This window comes from Cygnus olor, chromosome 4, assembly GCF_009769625.2.
Source record: "Cygnus olor isolate bCygOlo1 chromosome 4, bCygOlo1.pri.v2, whole genome shotgun sequence".
Taxonomy (NCBI): Eukaryota; Metazoa; Chordata; class Aves; order Anseriformes; family Anatidae; genus Cygnus; species Cygnus olor.
In genome coordinates, this window is record NC_049172.1 from 9,453,711 (window position 1) to 9,475,351 (window position 21,641).

Sequence of the window (21,641 nt, forward strand, 5' to 3'; positions counted from 1 at the left end):
ATATTTTATATTTATTTATATACATATATTTTTAACTGAAACAAATTTTCCCCTCCTCTTTGCACTCAGGCATTGGACTAGCAGATGAAAAGTTGTGGAGTTACACTGTACCAAACCTGATTCAGAAACCTGTGTTAAATGATCCCTCACTACTTGAGATCCGGTGTCACCCCATGTGGTTCCAGGCAATAGCCCATGAGGAATGGCAGACAGTTGCAATACCAAATTCAATCTTAAAACATACTTTTAAAGTAATCCCCAATTAAGGGCCAAATCCCACTCAACCTAAATCAATGGTTTAATTTGTGGCAGCGTGATAATTTATACTAAGTAAATAAGATGTGGTCTACTTTTACCTAACGGCATAAGCGAGACTGAAAATATCCTTAAATTTGCAGAATTTATATTCACAGACACTCCTCAACTGACTATTGTTATTTAAATCTTTTAATTAAGTGTGAGATTCCTAGGGAGAATGTTAGTGGATATCAACATACATTTCTAAATGGTTACCCGTTCTTAAACTAATAAGGAAAAATATTTATGACTTAATAAGATTTTTCTACCCATCTTTAGCCATGGCATCTGCCCTTACAACCTAAAGAATCACTTGATTTACGTGTTGTTGTTGACTACTTTCTTTCCAAAATAAAGATGACACAAAATATGTGCCATCATGTGGAACGATCATGTTAAGAACCTGGGTTGTCACCACAGAGTCTTGTTCAGTTCTTTCCATTGCACAAGCCTAGACTGTTAGTGCTAAAACAGGATGCAGGCAGTGTGGAGTTGCTGAGGGATGAATTAGTGTTGAAAAGTACCTATATCTCCAAGGATCCACCCTCTGTGCAAGCTGTTGACAAAGCACATTGGTGCCTGAGAAGCTGACATCAGGAAGTCGCTCACAGCCAAATTCATTATAAAGTAGTTTTGGGGCGTCCTCAGCTTCTTGTTGCTTAAAAACAGATGAGAAACACATGACTTTAAATAGACTAAATGAACAATCAGTAAGTTCATAGCTTTACTTACTAGCATAAACAAACACTCTCCAGGTGGAATGGGTGGTTGTATGCCACCATCAATTGCCAGCCACCTGTCAGTTACTACAACTATAGATGTAGTCATTTCAAAATGGTGACTGACAAATGCAGGGGGGATAAAATGGATCCTTTCCTCAACCAGCAGAGGAGAATTCCAGCTATTTTGAAAAATATGGCTTTGTTCAGGGAAGAGCAGTCTGCCTCTTTCCTAGGGTCCCTGTAAGTGCACCAACACCAAGCATGTGCTGCACAGTGCAAACCCAGGCTCTGACACAGGTTAAAGAGCAGAAGAACCTGCTTTTGGTAATCTGGAGTTACAACCTTTTAGGAATCCATCAACTGGTATTTGAGACTACCCTTGGCTCTGGCTAAGAGGAGAAAAGATACTGGTAATGGAATAAAGAACCTCTCTCTTACTTTGCATTATATGGTTGAATATTCCCTTATTGTTCTGATCAAATATTAGCCCCACAAGGTACATGAATTCATGAGTTCACCTCACCTTTACCTTACAGCTGGCAATTCTGATGAATATACTAAGAAGGTGTAATGCTGAACTGCTAGTCCCTCAAAGGGGAACTGTTTTGCTTGCATGGAGAAGTAAAAGCCATGATACCTAGAGTTTGAACTCAGGACTTTTCACAGTGCCAGGTACAGAGAGAGGCATCTTTGCTTCCTATATTCAACAGAATGTGCAAAGAGGACTTAATAAATAGAGGACTTCATAAATAGCTTTATTCTTGGAAACTGCATGCAGCAATTCTCAATAGCTTGAAATGAATCTTCTTTTCTCTGAGTGCCTTCTTCAGCCAATCAATTGAGGCCTCTCAGATGTGCTTCTGAAATACCAATATTTGCAACTAGCAGGAATTCCTTTCCTCTTATTAATAAATGAATACTGAGAAATTAAGATAGTTGCAGAAGTGTTGAGATGACTAATAAAGTCACGGCTTTCATAACTGTCTGCAATAACTGGGTGAGAGGGGTGCAGAACTCATGTCTTTGCAGGTGTTCATCTGCCTATGGAGAGTCTTCTACTTCGACAGCTTAATGCTTTCATTTTGCCAGCTAAAACAAACAAATTTCAAGAAAATTTGAGAGCTTGTGCTGCAAAAATCATGAAACGATCTACAGCTGCAAGAAATTCAGTTTTCTCCCTCATATAAAACCCAGCTATTCAAATCAACTATACTTACTTTTTCAGCTTAAACATTTAAGAATAGTAAACTAAAGCTTGATTCTAACCCCACTGGTGTTTCTGTCATTGTAGACCCACTCAGCATCAAAATGCATAATGACAGCAAACAGCGAGCAAGAAGGATTGGAAATCTAGCAACACTGTGTGGGGTTGAAGGCAGCTATTTATTTTTTTCATGAGCTTTTTGCATACTCTAGCTGCAGGACAGTCTAGGCTGATTGGAAGAGCATCATTTTTTGTCAAATAACCTGCAAACTCTGCAGGGGGAGTGAAGCAGTCTGCAACGTAGGGACTGCTGTTTCTATTATTAAAAGTATCAAACTTTTCTTTAAGTTTTTCATTAGAAGTATTACTAAACAAGGTTCTGTATATTTATCTCTTTATTTTCTTAGATTCCTTAAAACATGAGTAATTTATGTGGGAGTATATCAGTGATGTGCATGGATGCATGTGGGATGTATGTCATTGATGCCATCAGCCTTTGCTTGGAGATTTAATCCAAGAGGAAATCAGTGCAGAACATCTGCCCACAGGCACAAACAAACTACAAGGCAAGTCAGATTAACCGTGAAGGAAATACCTGTAAAATGCATAGAGAACTAGGAGGTTTCCTATGATGCCAATAGAGCCGATAACAAGAACACATGTTCCTACAGTGTAAAGAACATGGTCAGGGATCTCCGCCTTGGTCACAGACTGTTGCTGGGTGGCCATGCTCAAATCCTGGATGGGAGACAGAAGAAAAGGAGAACTGAGCACATTCAAAACATGTATTCCAGGGGACACTTGCTCAGCACATCAAACTGGTGAATGGAGGCAGAGCACTCGCTTCCAAATCAAATAGACACATCTGTGATGTTATCACATCCCCTGTAAATCAAGTGTCCTTCAAGTAGCCTTCATTGTTTTGTTTACCACTACAGAACAAAACAGAACACACACACACACAAACCCCCAACAGCAACAACAGGCAAAACTGACTGGAATAATTTTAAGGGAATCGTTTTGGTGCTGATGTGAAAAAAGAAAAGACAAGCTAACATAAAAAGTGCTAAAGGTAACTGCTACACTTTGGGATGCAGAACTAGCTGACACAACACAAGGATCAGTTCAACAAGGAATAGCCCATCATACTTTCACGTTTGTTGGAAGACTGCTAAGGTGCCCTGAGAGGTCACAGGGTCTCCCTCCTTGGAAGTGATCCTGGGCAACCTGTTCTAGGTGGCCCTGTTTGAACAGGTGGGTTGGACCAGATAACCTCCAGAGGTCACTTCCAACCTCAACCACACTGTGGTTTTCTGAAATCCCTCCCTCAGCCTTCACAATTACAAACATTAAAATCGCCCAAACACCCCCAAGCCGCCTATGCAGACTTACCGTAACGTAAAAACTGGGAAACCATCATGGGAAAGGCAGGACAGCAGAGGAAAAACACAGCAGCAATAGCAATGCCTGTGTAAGTGCAAATACATCAAATAGCCTTGACACCTCTTTCACTGCTCTTTATCACCAGCGCGTGAAGAAAAACAACCATCTGTGTATTTTTTGAAACAAATTCAGACTTACCACTGGCTGAACACAGTGGCAGGACAGCCTACAGCTAATCCACTCAGCTCTCATTAGTGTTATCAATGAGTAGAGTCCAAATCGCCAGCCTGCTGGCAATTTTTATTTACCAAGTCAGGTAAACAAGCTTCAAGATGAACAGGTTCAAAATGACAAACATCACCCAGCTGGAGATATTGAAGGGACCATTTGGAAACGGTGAGAATTCTCTGTGGTTTCTACTTTCCAGTTTCCATGATCTCCTACACCGCTTTTTCTCCTTTCTGCCTTTTATTATTCCTCGCTTACCTATGAAGTGCATGCACATCAGCTCCTTCCTTGCACAGCGGCAGTTTTCTAGCCATGGGCATTACCATGCTAATTGTGTACAATGTTTTCAGTAATAGGGAGTGAGATGCATAGCATGTCCTGTGCATCCATAAAACAATGGAGCAGAAATGGTGAGAACAAAGTCCCCGGTGCTGAAGCAGTGTCTTAAATTGTACAAAAACTATTGCTTCAAAGCAGAAAGATGATTTCAGGCTTTCTCAGTGGTCTGGCAGAGTCTACCCATAAAAAAATGGCATCCTCCAAAGCAGCACCGCACCAGCAATATCATCCTTATTGTAGCAGAAAGTAATCAAAGGAAGCATCTGCTGTTGCTAATCGCAATGAGGAGTGTCACTGACATTCCCTGTGGTTAAGCAGCAAGCAAAAATGTCACCTTGCATAGCATTTCTCTTAAAAATGCTACATTTATAAGGGTGGGAGTTGGGGGTGGGGGATGAGAGCTAGTAGTGTAAGAGCAAGCAGTACATGGGAAGCTGGCCCAGTGGGGAAACATAATCATGGCTGTTTGGTGGCAGCAAGCACAGGTAGCTTCATGCTTTCAGAAGAATGCTGTCTGGGCCACTTCAGGGCTGTGGCGTGCAAAGATCCATGATAAACTCCTCTCCTCTTCCCTCAGATCTAATCTTCTTAATAGAATGTGTGCACTATATCAGAACCCTGCCTTGTTTATGACAGTGCAGGCTAAAGAGGCTAAAAGTGGGTGAGAAAACAAGAGACATTTTTTCTCCCTTTCCTTCTTATCTATTAAACTTGCTTAGGATTTACCTCGATGCAGAGGGGTAAGATTCAGGACAAGTAAGTACTTGCCTGTCATACATATTATGCTTTACTTCTTCATATGGAAGCTCACTGTTGCAGAAACTCTTTTGAGAAACCAACTGCAATATAGTTCACACCCAAAGGTGGCTCTCCTTATCTCTCTGCTGAGGAGAAGCCAACTTGGATGCTCTAGCCCCATTTATTCAGCTACTAGTGGTGAGCTCTGTCTAAAAGCTGAAAAATGTCACAATTTGTAAATTCGGATGACAGTTTGCTGGCAGTACTGAACAAAACATAAACTAGTGATGCTTACAGACTGAAATCTGAAACGCAGTAAATACTGGGGATTTCACAACGCCTGCGATCTCAGCAAGCCTCTAAAGTGAGGGCTGTTGGATGAACACAAGCTTTGGAGAAGGTATCTTGCCTTCAGAGAAGGCCATAAAATATCACAGCTGTTTTTGCTGTTATGTTAACAGCAGCAAAAGCAACATTAAGATCTGAATGAGATGACGACTACTTATTCACTCTCTCAGTGCTTCCTTGATAACAAAGTACATGGCTGGAATCCAGCTGTACAAAATGTGACAAGCTGATAAAGGCAGAACCATTTATAACACTGTAATATGGATCTAAGAAGATAAATGTGCTGATGCATATGTGTATACATATGTATATTTTTCCAACAGAAAGCCTTAACCTTTTATAAAAAGTAGTTCCATTAAACTACTGGAAATTCCTTAAATAAAACAGGAAAAAATAATACAAATGGCTCCAAAGCTAATCAAAGAGAATTTATACCTCATTTTAGTCACATATTTCACTGGTTTGGCAGAGTTCAACAAAAGAAAAAGATAAGCAAAAGATTTAAATACTCTTAAGGTTGAGAATTTAAACTCTATTCTCTTGAATAAATGCTGCTTTTCTAATATAGACCCTTTCTCAGCACATAATAACTCGATGGGAGAAAAACAAGGCTTTAGGATATTCATGGAAGCCTCTTCACTTTTCCTACAACCCTATCTCTGAGAAGCTGTTCTTTATGGTAATTTCAATTAACAAGCTAAATACTTGCTAATGTAAATATTTACTATATTAGGATGAGGACTAGAAACAAACAAAAAAAAAAATTTGAAGCCCTGGTCATGCACTGTAATGAGAAGCTGCTTTTGCTGGTATTCTCAAAAGCTGTTACAGCCCTATATATTTTTCCAGTACTTATACTTTCTCCTGAGTAGTAAGAATAAAATTGAACTATGAAAGAATATTCCAAACTGCTGTGACTCTTCCCAACCCTCAGAAAACCAATGTAACCATTACAAAATTTTCCAGATGACTTAGTAACCAAAACAGCAGCTAAGCACAGCAGGTCATGTTCAGTACAGTCAATGTTGTGGTCTTACAGGTTTGGTTTATATTATTCTCTTTTAGCACCAACATGATATATGGTTAGTGTCAGCTGGTATGAATGAGCAAAAAAGAAAAAAATGGTTTATACTGGTGGAAGGGTCTCACGTTTTAGATTTGGCAAAGTACATATTTTGTATCCATCTCTTGCCATTGCTCGCTAACTACTGGAATACACTATGTGGTTTTACTTCAGGCTGTATTTTCATTTTATTAACAGTGAACTTAGACCCTCTGAGCATGCAGTTGGAAAACTTGCAAAAACAAAGTTTAAAGATGCGCTGCAAGATGCTTCCCCCAGCTTGAGCTTTTCACACTGCTATGGTGTTGTGTGGCTGCTCTGGATTCAGCACAACTAGCCCAATGAACTGTGCTTGTGGGTGCTCTGTATCATCATGGCCACATAAAAGAGGATGAAGAGCCTGTTCTGTATAAGCCAGTCAGGCTCCTTCTCCATAATGACATGATTTAAGAGATAATGAAGGAAGACATTACATTTTGTTCAGCAGATATATTCACTCTTTAATGGGTGAAGCGAATTTTCAAGGGCTCACATGAGATGTTTTCACCTATCCATTTTTCCCCCAGGTTGGCTTTGTCTTCTGCCTTTGTGGTCTTAAGGCTGAATCATAAGTCCCCTGCTGAAGACACATCCATTTCCTGAGTGTAGATTTTAAAGACACTGTCCATAATGACCTGATTATTTCACACAAAAATAGAAATGTAAACAAGCAGTCCATGAAGAATGCCAGTAATTGCACCAGGGCCAGCTTCTGGCATACTTGCCTATCCTGTGCTCACTTTCTTTGGCTCCTTCTAAATTAATCTTACAATCACTTGCATTTTGACTGTACAAGATGTTGGACCTGACAACTCGCATAAATCACAATGTGGCCATACTCTTATATGCGATGTGACTACAACATCAAAAAGCTGTCACCTACGTGGCTGTTTAGAGGGCTTTCTTGGCAGGGAAACCAATAGATCTGCAGGCAAATGGAGGATAAACAATTAACAGCTGTCCCTCAACTAGCTGGCAAAGGAAGCAGGCACCAGACATAAAAATAAACTTGGTCTATTTCTCCCAAAATAAAGATGGAAAACTTAACAGACGAGGAAAGTTATTCTACGAGAGCTTTTGTAATTTGATTTTTAGTGATAAAACAACGTCCAAATAATTACAGCCATCTGTTTCTGTCTCCCAGCTGGGGAGATTAATAAAGATTGCAATGCAGAAGGCAATATATTTGGTTAAAATGGGAAAGAAAGGGCAGGTCTGATTCAATGGGTAGGGGTAGGAAATAATAGATCAAATTCAGAAACACTGATGTGATAGGCATTACATGGATAAGAGTACATAAAGCCTTAGTTATGCTCTGATTTTTGTCATGGATATAAGCTCATCTTGTAGAGATGATTTACAGTAAAATGAGCTTAAGGGATTGCTTACATAGAGGATTAACGTGCACTAACAAGAAAGTGAATTAACAGCATAGCAGCTTCTCTGTGCGCATCTGCTACACAGATTCACAAAGCAGAACACAATTTTACTGTACAAAACAAAACAACAAACTCATGCCTATTCAGGCACAACTTGAAAATTTAAAGAAAAAAAACAACACAATATTTATGCATGGGAGCAATATTTATGGGGAGCCATCCCCATGTCAGTCTGCACTTGGTTTTGAGGCAGTTTGTTGAACAAAAACAGCTACCAGGTAATACTTGCCAAGTCCCTTGTAATTTCACTGAGTGTCCATGTAAGGGGCTATTTCAGTATGAAGAACCTCCTGGTTTGAAATGATGACAAAATTTGGTGCTTAATGAATATCTTGTATGTATGAATTCTTGAATCAGCAAATGGAAGATAGTTGCTATGTGGTAACTCTACTAGAGCCAGTGATGGACAGATTCTTAATGAATATTAAATAATTATGGGAAATATTAATAATTATAACATTAATAACAGTATCATATAAATAGCTTTAATTACTAAAAAATAATTTAAAAAATAACCCACAACTTTTCTTGTTCTGTTTAACAGTACTGCAACTACAACACCATAGAGTAAGTAGGGATTAATTTGACATGCAGAGTCAAATCAAACCACAAACATCCACAAGTGGAAAAGTTACTTTCTCTATCAGTCACTGGGCAACACTTCTCTTCCACAATTTGTTCCAATCGGTTCACTTGCCAACATCAGAAACACTCAAACACATTTATAGTGCACATTTGATCAAAACGACAATTGGTTTAACAAACTGAACTGTGAATGTGATGCATCTCATCCAAAAGTGACAAACAAGGAGAGGAACTGCCAGTGCCTAGTACAACAGGACAGCTAGCAGAGGCAGTTGAGCACTAGAAATCACACATCTGGTCCATACCTAGGCTAGTGTTCATCCCGACTGAGGTTGTAAGTTTGCACTGTTCTTTGCTTACAGAAACATACAGAAGTCATAGCCCTACAGTGCAAAGTAGGGTTGCAGGGAAAACTGAGAGAGGCAAAAAGGGGGACAGAAAACTAGGGAGGAGAACAAGAAGGAGCAATTACAATCTGTGTATTTTTCTTGGAGAGGGAAGTTGTAACTGGGTATGCAGTTATCAATGCAGATTTGTTTGAGTGCCCAAAGAGGAATTTTTAAAGAAGTCCTGTTTCAGCTCACTTGTGACTTCAGAAAAAAAAAAAAAAAAAAAAAGAGAAAAAAAGAGAAAAAAAATCACATTTGATAATCTAGGGAAAACCCTGAGAATTTTTGCTGTAGTAAAATATATATCTAATTAAATCCATTCCAGCAAGTACTTCTGGGCTGTTACTGAACTGGACAACCAAATGAGAAAAATCATTTCTTATTCGACTTCAAGGCTCATTTGTGGCAAATACTGTGAATACTGTTGTGTCACCAGAAAAACTCAGTGCACAAGTCCCAGCCTGGAGCAAGACAAAAATGACCAAAGACATGTTTGTGAGCCTCAAATACTAGGTCACTGCAGAGACTTAAATAATGCCAACTGTCTCCCTGACATGAGTGCCCATTAATTTGACTATAAGTCTTTAAGATATCATGTTTAAAAAGATGTTTTCTTCAAGTCCTAGGTATCTGTACTTAAACTTCTCATACTTGCGATCGATCTAACAGCATACAGTTGTGTGTGTGGGGTGTGGGGGGGTAGGTAATCTCAAAGAAAAAAAAAAACACAGCAGAATGCAACCCAAACATAAAGCCAAGAAAAAAATGAATTATTTATAAGTTGTCAATACCATGAGAAGCATAGAATCATAGAATAATTAAGGTTGGAAAAGACCTCCAAGATCATCTGGTACAACCATCACCCTACCATCAATGTCACCCACTAAACCATGTCCCTAAGCACCACGTCCAACCTTTCCTTAAACACCTCCTGGGACAGGGACTCCACCACTTCCCTGGGCAACCCCTTCCAATGTCTGACTGCTCTTTCTGAGAAGAAATGTCTCCTCATTTCCAACCTGAACCTCCCCTGGTGCAACTTGAGGCCATTCCCTCTAATCCTATCACTGGCTATCTGTGAGAAGAGGCTGACCCCCAGCTTCCCACACCTTCCTTTCAGGTAGCTGTAGAGAGCAATGAGGTCTCCCCTGAGCCTCCTCTTCTCCAGACACAACAACCCCAGCTCCCTCAGCCGCTCCTCACAGGACTTGTGCTCCAGGCCCTTTGCCAGCTTTGTAGCCCTTCTCTGGACACGCTCCAGGGCCTCGATGTCCTTCTTGTAGTGAGGGGCCCAAAGCTGAACACAGTACCTGAGGTGCGGCCTCACCAGAGCAGAGTACGGGGGGACGATCACCTCCCTGGTCCTGCTGGCTACACTATTCCTGACACAGGCCAGGATGTTGTTGGCCTTCTTGGCCACCTGGGCACACTGCTGGCTCATGTTCAGGTGAGCACTGACCAACACCCCCAGACCCTTTTCCTCTGCACAGCTTTCCAGCCACTCTGCCCCAAGCCTGTAGTGTTGCATGGGGTTGTTGTTGCCAAAGTGCAGGCCCCAGCACTTAGCCATGTGGAACCTCATCCCATTGGCCTCTGCCCATCCATCCAACCTGTCCAGTCCCTCTGTACACTGAGGGCGTACAATAACAAATAAACCTGTTAGATGCTCATATCAAGGTAAGCAAACTCAGGTGTCTACCTATCCGGTCTTGTCAGTCAATGTAAACAAGGGGTATGAATAATTCATCTCTTTTATAAGTAATAAGACATGATATAAAAATGTTTCATATGAGAATAATAACAGCAATCAGATGTAACCAAAAAAAGTCAATGTAAATAAATTTTTAATATCTTTCTGCTTGTTACAAAGCTATCTAGTTTTTCCATAGGCATATTTTCATCTCTCTAGAGATGAGACAGAACCTTAAAATGTAAAGTCTATTCTGGAAAGCACACAGACAATGCTTTCTATGTACATTCTGAGCCATGCTGCTAGAACTGCTGATAAAATAGGATTTGCTTCTCTAAGTAAATGATAAAAAAAAAAAGTACAGCTGAATTGTGCTCCAGTTTGAACCTTATCTGCACCACTTGGGCAGGGGTTATCAAATGTGATGGCATACTCAAAATTTTATAGGTTTTTCAACTGAGCATGTCAACAAAACCCCAGCCTTGGGAAGAACATGATGTCACTCTTTTTTGTGTATTTGTGGAGAAGCACATGCTTGTTACTTGCCAATTTTTTTTCACTGCTTTAATCCAAGTTCCTATAGCCAACCCTCAAGGCAAGTTTTTTTTTTTTTTCCACAACCTAGAAGTTTGAAAGATACCATAGGCACATTTTCTGAGAATAATTCTGTTCCAGTACAACTGTGGGTTTACAACCAAGAAAGCTATCATTAACTAGGTCTTCAGAAAGTTTTCCCCTACAGAAATCTGCATTCTATTTAAACACACCCAAATCTAACCTGAGAGTGCAAAACCTGAAAGAATCAAGCTCAACTATGACTTAAGCATTTCTGAAGATCAAGGAAGTAAAAGCCTATCACCGGAGGCTGTTAACACTGAGTTGAGCTGGGTGAAGTCCATCTTCCCCTCCCCACCTCCCACAGACTTGCACGCTGGCACAGCCAGCTGCTTAATGTGAACCCTGGGACTCTCACCATATCGTCCTCTTGGACACCTTCAAAATGTTCTTGATGCTATGCTCAAAAGCACCCCAATAACAAGAGCTATATGTGCCCAGGGAGGCAGCAGACTGAACAAATCTAATCAATGTTAGTACTGCATCAAAATTATCTGAACTATCACTGTTCAATGCATGTTTGTTTTCTCCATGAGGGAAAGAATGACTGCTAGCATACAGCAAGAGCAAGGCAGTAGGTGGAAAATTCAGGATTTTTTTTTTTTTTTTGAGATTTAAGTGTGCTGAAGAAAAGCCTATGTTGCTAAAATGTGATATCAGAGTTATTCTTTAGTATAAGAATGTTTGCAGTCTTTGGGGAGAAATCATTTATACACTACAGCAGTAGCATATAAATGCTGGGGGATGCTCACATGCTACTTGTTTTAACATGAGCATGCAAAGAACTGTCTTTGTCAATCTACACAAGTTAGCACTGCATTTTGAAATTCTAATCTCTGACAGCAGATATAACATCCTGCTCTGAGGTTTCAAAGAGCTTGAATGCATACTTCTGCATTTTATTAAAAAAAAAAAAAAAAGAAAACAAAAACTCTTCCTTACTGTTGAAAACCCACAGTGAATCCTTCACCAGCCACCTCTGGTTTTATATAATTCCTCTAGATATCAGTAGTCTTTTCATTGCACTGATCAGCTTCTTGGGGAGGCCTGCTCAGCTGCTGCCAGGGCATCTGTTTGTGAGAGCTGCTCTGTGAAGTGGATCCTGCAATTTAAAGGAGATCACATGAAAACATGCTTATTTTTAAGTCTTCTGTAATAAATAAATCAAATAAACAAGTAAATCAAGAACTGATATCGGCTTTTCAAAGAGTGATTTCAAAATGAAAATGCCTCCTAATAACAGTATTAAGGCAAGAAGTTAACGACTCAGAGTAATAGTCCATATAGTCCTTCTGATGCTACTTTTAAAAATACATATTACTGATATTTTACATCAATATGCCTGTTTGCTCCGCTGCTGGATTATCTGTTCTGTATTTTTTATTCTGTAACTCATGATGAAGTGTGCATGGTGAATGACGAAGGAAGCTTAATAACAGCAGTCAGAACATTCCTCTTTTAGCTACATTTCAGTTATTCTTTACTTGCACTTTTTACTAGCTGAGTGTAAAGAACTGCACTTTTACCAAAGAATCTGCTCTCTGTGTTTCCCTGATTGTTCTGCTGCTGGAAATATTGTTAATTGAAGGCCTGAAACCAGAGACATTCTTCATCAACTAGGGACATTTCCAACAAAATTTTTTGGTCATGGCAAGTCGGGTGGCTGGGCAGTTTAAAGCAAACCCCCAGCATTCTGATGCCATTTGCATCATTTCTTCATGAAAGTTTGGGTATATGAAAACTGCTAAAATGAGTCAGACCAGAGGTCTAATAGCTCCCATATCTTACAACCGACAGCATCTGGCAGCAGATGCTCAGGGAAAGAACATTGGAAATACAGCACGTGCACATTGATCTGCTAAATTCAAGCACACTTGTGATACTCTTATGAACTCTGCAGCATTTGATTCCTGTTTAGATCAAAGGAATACCTAATCATTATAAGCTGAGGATTATTCCCATCCAATATCTGCTTGCTTCTATTTGCTTGACAAGTTGCAGCTGGCAGAATTTTCAGTGAGATTGGTGAAGCACTGAAACAGAGAGGCTGCACAATCTTCATCCACAAGACAATTTCAAAATATTAACGCTATCCCTCCTTGTAGCAAGAAGTGGGACTTGACTATGACACTTCCAACCTAAAATATTCCAGCATGCCATGAACACAACCTCACAAAAGATACAATTAAAAAATATGTTATTAAGGCATAAGTAAAATTTAATATAATTTCAATTACTTAAGGACAGGTATTCCATCTCAGTAAACTGAAAGCCTTTCTATCTACCTTATTATACTTTCACAAGGAACTGAGGACAGACAACAAAAAAACAAATAAGCCTATAAAGTTGTTTTTTCCCCTAGGTGCTGTAGACTAGCTTTAATAGATATGAAATCTGTACAGGGACCATACTCCTGGATAGGAAGACTGCAGTGCTCTGCTTCATTTGTAGCAGTTTCTCCTACTGTGGCTTCAAGTCCTGCATGAAAAGACGGTTTTTTAGGCACTTCACGCCTATTGATTGCACTGGTGGCTACTCTTCTCTTGTACTGTTGAAAATACATGGTGTTTATCTGCACTGTTAGATACCTAAGAATCACTGAAAATCTGGTTTTGTAATATTTTATAATTCATTTCCTAGTTTCACTGTACAACCAGCACACTATTTAATACAATGGTCTAACAAGTGAGACAAAGTTAGTCTAAAAAATTTCCACTAGATACTCTAAATACTATGTCTACAATAGTAAACCACCACAGATAACAAAGATGACTGGGAAGAGAAGTAAATAAACAGGTGAGATATATTCAAAGCAACCCGCGCAATCAGAATTTCTATCTCTGCAAAGAGAGGCATTCACTGCCAAATGAATGCAGATTCTGCAATCTGGCAGTAGTACAACCTCCCCTAGCTCCCCAAAACATAGTAAAACAAACCCTCAACCACAATCATTGTGCTTCTAATCGCCTGGCGGGTAAATCTGTAAGTAATATAATGTCTAGATCCTCCCTTAGTAGAACCTGCCTCTTTAGCATTGCTAAGGGAACAAACTTAGAAAGAACAAGTGTGATTGGCAAATCTATATAAGATTAGCAAGCTACTGAAGACATATTTCAGAGGAAGATTTAAACAACAGTGACAAACTGATAAGAAACTGCAATACGAACGTAATTAAAGAGCAATTGCAGCAACCAAAGGACTCCTGGTCCTTTATTATTTACAGTATTTTATAAAAAAAATACTTAAATTATGAAGCATGCTTTGACATGTTTGGCATGAATAGGTATGTACATTAAAAGTGACTTCTGTACTTCAAAAAATCCTTAATTATCTCCTGATAGTGCTCATCTTGGAGGAAGCAACATCTCACATGAAAGCAAGTTCCTTTAGCTTGATCTGGAGAAACACTGGGATAACAACATGGTCGTTTCAATATGATCTCTCATTGTAATTACATCAAGGACTATCTTTTCCTCTGAATAACTTCCACGGATCACTTCAAGACCCTAAAAAAACAATGAAAGAATTAGCACATCTATGTTGGGATGCATCATCTTACACCTGCACAATAATGCCTAGACATGGGGTACATTGCCTTTGCAACATCAGCTTTAAACACTTATGAGCTACCAGAAGAGAGAAGCTCAGCACGAAGCCAGCTTCCTTCTCTGATTTTAGAGGAAAGTGTCATCTTACAAAAGAAGAAGACCATAAGCCAGTTAGGTTCAACTAACCATTTTTACTACATCAAGTCGGAAAGCCATGGAAGCCCCCACTTTTTTTTTATTGGGGGGGGGGGGGGGGGGGGGGGGGGGAGGGGCATGCCTCTTGCCTCTTATCTCAGACAGAAACAGTTCCTTCTGAACCTTTCTTTTTTAAAAAGCACTTCACCAGCTTGGTTATATAATATGCACAAGACAATTTCCAAAAACAAACTAAGAAGTCTATTGCTCATCCCTCATGTCACATTCAGGCCCATGCTGAACCTTTCTCAGCCCACCCAACTGCAGAAAAATAATTTATTTCTGTTTATTTCAGAAAAGTATTTTATTTCTGTTAGTTTTGTTGTGATCAGATGTTTTGATAACCATCTGATCACAACAAACACTGAGTTAATAACAGCCATGAAAAGCAATTTCACAGCCTTTATCATGGATTATAAAATGATTCTATTTCAAATGCACTACCTAAAGGTCTCAAAGCATTACCCAGGACACCATCACACTGCAGCCTCATGCTCTGTTGAGGAAGGACTGCAAATACACAACTGGCAACCCTCTAGCATTTGGGACAACCTGCCTTTCCTCGTCAGCTACTTTACGAATAACTGGCTGGTACTTACCTGTGTAGCGTTACTAGACTTTTCCCAATGAATAGCATTAATCCACAGGCTCTGTGGTGCTCTTGCCTTCACCTCTACCCTTCATCTGCTAATTCTCAGTCTTCTGTGCAATGATCTTACTGGAATGCAATAAAGCAAGGGTCCTTTTATGTCAGGGAAAGGATGGTAAAGCCAACATTGTATGTTACTAAACCATATTTACTTTCTTCTTTAGTAATAATTCCTCTATAATGGTGAAGGTTTAGCCAGCTACATTATTTGAATATTAGCAGAAGATTCAGTAAAGAAATCAGCAGAAGTTATCAGGTATATAAAAACTAACTTTTTTTCTGAAGAATGAGCATAATTTGCCAATCACAAGGGTCATCGTCTGCAGAAGGCTCAGTAGAAATACTTTGCCCTCTTTATAATTCAAAAACAAATTTCTCTCTTATGTGAGATTAAGTTCTTTTTCAGTCATTGCTAACTTATTAGGGCACAAAGAAAGCATGCTCAGTGGTAGTTCTTCCCCCATTGCTCTATCAGCTCTGGCTTCAGCTGTTTAAGCTGTGTGCATCATCATCCAATTAGCATGGTCTTTATTTCATCTGACCAGAAATTTCTCTGGCAGCACTGCTGTGCTAATGGCAGTCTGCATATTTTCACGTGCATCTGGCATATACCCTCACCCAGAATTCATGTCTTCTGGTCTTCATCATCCACTAAATGAATCTGCTTCTCACAGTACTCTGTCCATTTGCGTGGTAAACATCAGAAAGGTCCATCTGCCTGTTTATGGAGCTTTCTATTAGGGTACGCCAATATTTTGCAATTATTTTTGAGTGCTTTGATAGAGTACAACCATTTTGTGCAAGTCAGCCTGACACTTGTCCCTCAGCTGCCCTAGAAGCGACTTCTTCACTCTAATACAGTAATAAGTTTTCTGTTTTTCAGGGATGAAAGAGCTTGGCCTGTATTGCAGCTGCAATGTCTTGCAGCTCCATGTTTTCTTGCTATGTTTGTGTAACTTTGAGAAACTCTTGGTTACGTTGATACCAAGGGCTGAATCACCTCATTAGTAGCATTGCTTTGTCATGCTCTCGTGGTTCAGGAATGTTGTCAGCCTCATTAGACTGCCTGTAATATTATGCAAAGACATATTTTTATTCTGGGCCCAATCTGGCATTTGCAATGAATTCTGCTTGAAATTCTGCTTGGCCAAGAACTGCTGGGTCAGGCAGACCATCCTTCAGCAGGCACCCTCTCTCTGTGGGCTGGCAGCCCAGCACACTGGGACATCTTGTGGGGGATAATTTGCAACCTCTGAAATTCCTAAAAGCAAGGCAGGCAAACAATGTTATAAAATTTTTAGCTCTAAACCCCTTCATGTCCTTACTGAGGTATATTTGTTCATACTCATGTTTTTGCATGGCTAAGATAATGGCAAGAAAAAATAACACAGAAGGTGAACTAGTTCAAGGTGCAGAGCACATGACAGGGAACAAACTTGGACTTCCTAGGAAACTTTGGAGAAAGTTTAACTGCAAACATAACTCTCACAGCCACCATGGTAAAGATGTTATTAAAAAAGAAAAAATCAATAAGAAATTAATAGCTTCAGCAGCACCAGAGTGCATTCAGTGCATTTAAAAGATTTGATTTGGAATTAAGATTTAAATGCTCAAACTCCTGTTTGTTTGCCCCTTATTTAGCTGTCTAGATGTCACTTAAGCTTCAGAGGGCTCCACAAAAGCTGGCCCCAACTTCTTTCTTTCTGATTTATTCCAGGACAATGACCTGTTGCAATGAGATGACATCCATAGCTTCCAAAGCTGGAGTTTCTCCCACCTCATTCCCAAACTCTTTCTTTCCCACTCTTAAACTTGTTTGTGTGAGAGCTGTTGATAGAGAAAGAAGCAAATAATCTTGGTAGACTTCGCTGAATGCCCGGGCATGAAGTTAAGCATAGGCAAGTTATCAAAGATTTAGTAGGAAGTCTTTAATCCCTGAAGTCAACATGTTTTATTGTAAAGGTATAAGGTCAGGGATATACAAGACAGAGGGGCATAAGGACAGTGGCACACCAATTCCTCATACGTGGGTTGCTGATGCATCACAGTTTTCTGCATCATAACTAATTTTCAATGCACAAGCAAATCCTCTTTTCTTTATGAACATTTTCAAATAATCCTTGCTAAACACAAACAATTGACAAACCTTCCTACAGCAGGCCATTTAGGTCACTTTACATTAATCGGTTCCACGAAAGGATAACAACTTTGAAATCTGCTTTAGGACTTCATTCAATATTTCTCTTTTCATTACAGTTTTCTGAGCATTAACGACCAGGTCACAATAAGGTTTAATCAACTAGATCTTGATGATGCAACAAGTCCCAGTGTGAGCAATCACCTGCTACATCCTCCCCTGCACAGCCAGTGTTTTCATATCGACCAAAACTCCAAATCTATGCTAAAAATCTAGACACAACAGTACAAAGAAATCCATTTTCCTTTGGGGAGATCTGGCTCAGCTGCACAAAAACATAATCAGAATTCATTAAATCAAAACAACTTCAGTGAGATATTTTTCTTCTTTTAAAGGACAAGCAATTCATTCAAAGCATTCCTTAAAAAAGAAAGCAGAAGAGAGGCTCCCTTCCCTTTTCCCTGCCCAGCTCCCACTTTCTGAAGCCTTCCCCCCCAGCACATACATTTTGGGTTCGGACGAAAGCCTCTCCCTTCCCTCCTCCACGTGGCTGCTCCGCGCAGGACCGCCAAGCTTGCAGCTCATCCTGCAGAGCATCCACAACCCCGGCGTTTAAAAAGCCGCTGGGCGACCAGCCCTCCTCTGCTCCCAGCCTGACAGCTCCGCCAGCATATCGAACTGGAGCACTGGCCCCCAGCAAACCACTCGTCCCATTATTCAGCCTGAATGGCCCCACTGCAACGCTTAAAAGTGGGGAAAAAAAGAAAAAAGAAAAAAAAAGACTTGAAAAAAAGTGTTTGCTTTTCTTTTTTTCTCCTTTTTTTTCCTCTTTTTATTTTTTATGCATCTCCAGAGCATTCCAGCCAGCAGTTTCTGTCTCAGCCCAGCCCAATGCTCACCCCCAGGGCTCAGCATCCTCCCCCCACGGTACCTGCTCCCCACGGTCCTGGGTGGGCAGCCAGCAGCGGAGGGCGGCGTCTGAGATTTCTCTCACAGCCACTGATGCCCATGCCCTCTTATGCTTTCGCTGCCAGGAGCCTGGCTCTGCCTTCCCTGTGACCTCCCCCCGCTTTAGGTGGCTGGAAGCGGCAGCTGGCCCCCCCGCTCTCCCCCTCCATCCCCGAAAACCAGCTCACGCTCCCTCCTCGCCTACTCTGAGCTCCATCTCTGCAACCCAGAGAGCCATGCAGCTGGGCAAGGGTAGTTCTGTGACACTGCACGCGTGGGCAGCCACACGCTAAGCCTACAGCTGGCTTTTTTCTGGGCTGTTGAGCAACACGGACTTGGTGTCAAGTGTAGCTGCTGCCCTGCAGTCACTGAAATTTCATCTTCAGGCTTACGGCTCAGCATTCAAGCACCAACGCATCGCCTGACCTGGGGATGCTTGAGTAACCACAAAAAATAAAGGGGACAGCACTAAGTGTGGTCTAGGAATTTCTTCCCTTACAGTACCTCACTGGTGTCACATTCGTAAAGCTGAGATCTTCAGAGGCTCTGCAAAGTGATGAAAAGTCAAAGGATGAGGTGGCAGACATTCTCTTCGAGAGCCCCTTTTTCTTACACGCTGTTTTGGACAGAAAGGCATCACAAATAGGTTTCAATCCCTATATTTTTTTCTGCAATGTATTGACAATATTTTCAATATATATGGTTTCGGTGGTCACCTTTTAAAAAAAAAAAAAAAAAAAGGTGAATGAAGGGGGTTTCTGAGGCTGTGATCTTCATCTGGAGAAAAAGGGCTCAAAAGAAGCAGAGGGAACTTCCTCTAAATATATATGAGAATACAGCTAGCTTTATATAGCTTCTTGAATTTCAGTTCAGGATTTTACTACTGCTAATGATAAGTATTTCCACAAATATGAGGATTGTCTCAGGTAGCATGGCTTTACGCAAAGCTTAAATTTCTTATCTCAGATGCTTGTGGTAATCCCGGTGCTCAACAGCCCAATTTCCTAACAGGAGGTAGAAAAGTAAACAGTGTATTGAGTGAAGAACTTCCATGTGCAACAAGAAAATAGTGCAACCTCTAAAAGATTTTGGGACTCTACGTAACTCAGAAACGTAGACAGAAGGATTCCAGCACCTGGAGAAAACAATCATCAGTGTATGCATATAAAGCATGCTTACATACACAAGAATATACTGTATGGCTACCTCCAGTTTCTTCGCTGGACTGTATTTTGTCTATTGCAATATAAACTGGCACACCTATATATTACACACCCAACAATTTAAAGAACCTTTAGAGCCTAACACACAATTGAACACTCAATCACTCAAAAAAATAAAATATGGCCAGAGTTGATTTGTTCCATTAAGTTCTCTCCTTCTGATAAATCTGCTTTGTAATACACTCTTTAATTACATATTCATATACTTTTTTCCTGATTTGTTTTTGTTATTCAACTTTCAGTGCTTCTAAAAAATCAAAATATTTTTCTTCCTGCTTGCTGCATTAAATTTAAACCAAATTTAATCAGATGAGGTTTAGCACATCTTTGTGCCCAAAACACAAACTGCAACTTTTAAACACTTATCTTTTGGCCACAGTGAGGAGTGTGTCTGTAAATTAGTCCGGATGCCTATGCAGTCGGATATGCCTATCAGATTTGTCAGGTATGAGCAAAGAAAATGAAGTGGTAGAGCAGGATGCTTAAGAGGAAGTTTAATAACAACCAGTATCATTAGGTCTTTTACTGATTCTTTTAAAGATGATGAAAACTCACCTACAGACACAGAACTTACAAGTATGGTAAATGTGTACATATAAACAATCCAGAAATGCTGGAGAATACAGCAGCACTGCCTAAATTGGATGCCTAGATTTCCAAGCAAAGTTCACTTTGGCATTTAATATCCCAAAGATATGATGTATATGTTACAATAAAATGAGTATTATGTCAGAACAGAAAAAAATTAATGTGCACTTCAGTTGAAAAAACAGTAAAACCACATACAATATACAGTTTCACATTGTATTATAAAAGCCAAAATTAAGGTATCGTTTTCATATGTAAATTTCTGGACATTGATACTGTATGTTGATCATTTTTCCATTACTTGTTGAAGCACCCTATTCCCATTCAATTATTTGACTTGACAGGTTTTACTCCTCCCTCTGAAGATGCCAATAAAAACAAGTATTAGCTGCTGTCTTGCAGAGGCAGTTGTGTCTTGTCACCTTGGTGCTTTCTTTTTCAGGTCCACCTGTTGACTTGATCTCCGTGATCTACTGATCATAGACAGGTTTGAAAGCAAACTATATCTCTTCACATTGTTTTTTATGCTCCACGTTCAAATCCACCAAACAACACATACTTGAGACATTTTAACAGCTACGTAGTATTTTTTTTCCTTGCTCACTGTATCTATTACCTTAATGATGTGATCCATTAGGTTACCTTTTTTTCCCCTTAAAAATATTATGTTAATGTTCTAGATGCATCATGAGGCACAGTTTCTGATTGTCTTACAATCTTTTTCCATAAAAGTTGGCTTTCAGATAAAAAATTATGTAGTTCCAGAAGTACTATACAGTATCTTTACAGTTTCAGAATCTACTTAGAGTCATAATTTGTTAACTGATATATTTTACCACTAATGTGTTTTAAGCGTCTTTTAAAGTGACATAAGCCAAAAAGAAATTATCAGCCCTCTAACATCCACAGGTGGGTTCCCTTTATTCTTACACGCATACATAAATGATGTTCTGTGAAATGATGAGAGACATGTTAAACTATTCAATTGACCTTTCTGGGGAAAAGTTCACTCTGTTCATGCTGTTGTTCATTCTTATTGGAGCCGTAACTACTCTGAGATCAGGCCACTACACACAATACCTTGCAGAGCTGGACTCAAAATGAACCCATTTTTGTGCAAGATATTCTAATTAAAGCTAGGAATTGGACACCAAAAGAAAATTAAATGCCAACTAAAGCAAACTTTTTCAAGCTTCAGATTTGTTTAGACTGACAGGGTTTTGATTGATGGTTTGAGTTGGCTCCATGAACGACAGCATTTAGGTACAACTAAG

At 39.8% G+C, this 21,641-nt stretch overlaps 1 protein-coding gene across 1 annotated transcript in view; it reads right to left on the minus strand.

Annotated features, from left to right (window-relative positions):
• LOC121069824 (melanopsin-like) overlaps window positions 1-16,034 on the minus strand; it is a 60,517-nt gene extending 44,483 nt beyond the window's left edge. Inside the window, exons 1-6 of the mRNA XM_040556316.1 lie at window positions 15,744-16,034; window positions 15,422-15,540; window positions 14,391-14,585; window positions 12,022-12,181; window positions 2,819-2,961; window positions 822-955 (exon numbers count right to left, since the gene is read on the minus strand). Coding sequence (XP_040412250.1) covers window positions 822-955; window positions 2,819-2,952 — 268 coding nt within the window. The 5' untranslated portion in view covers window positions 2,953-2,961; window positions 12,022-12,181; window positions 14,391-14,585; window positions 15,422-15,540; window positions 15,744-16,034. The remainder of the gene's footprint in view (window positions 1-821; window positions 956-2,818; window positions 2,962-12,021; window positions 12,182-14,390; window positions 14,586-15,421; window positions 15,541-15,743) is intronic.
• Between the last annotated feature and the right edge of the window lie 5,607 nt (window positions 16,035-21,641).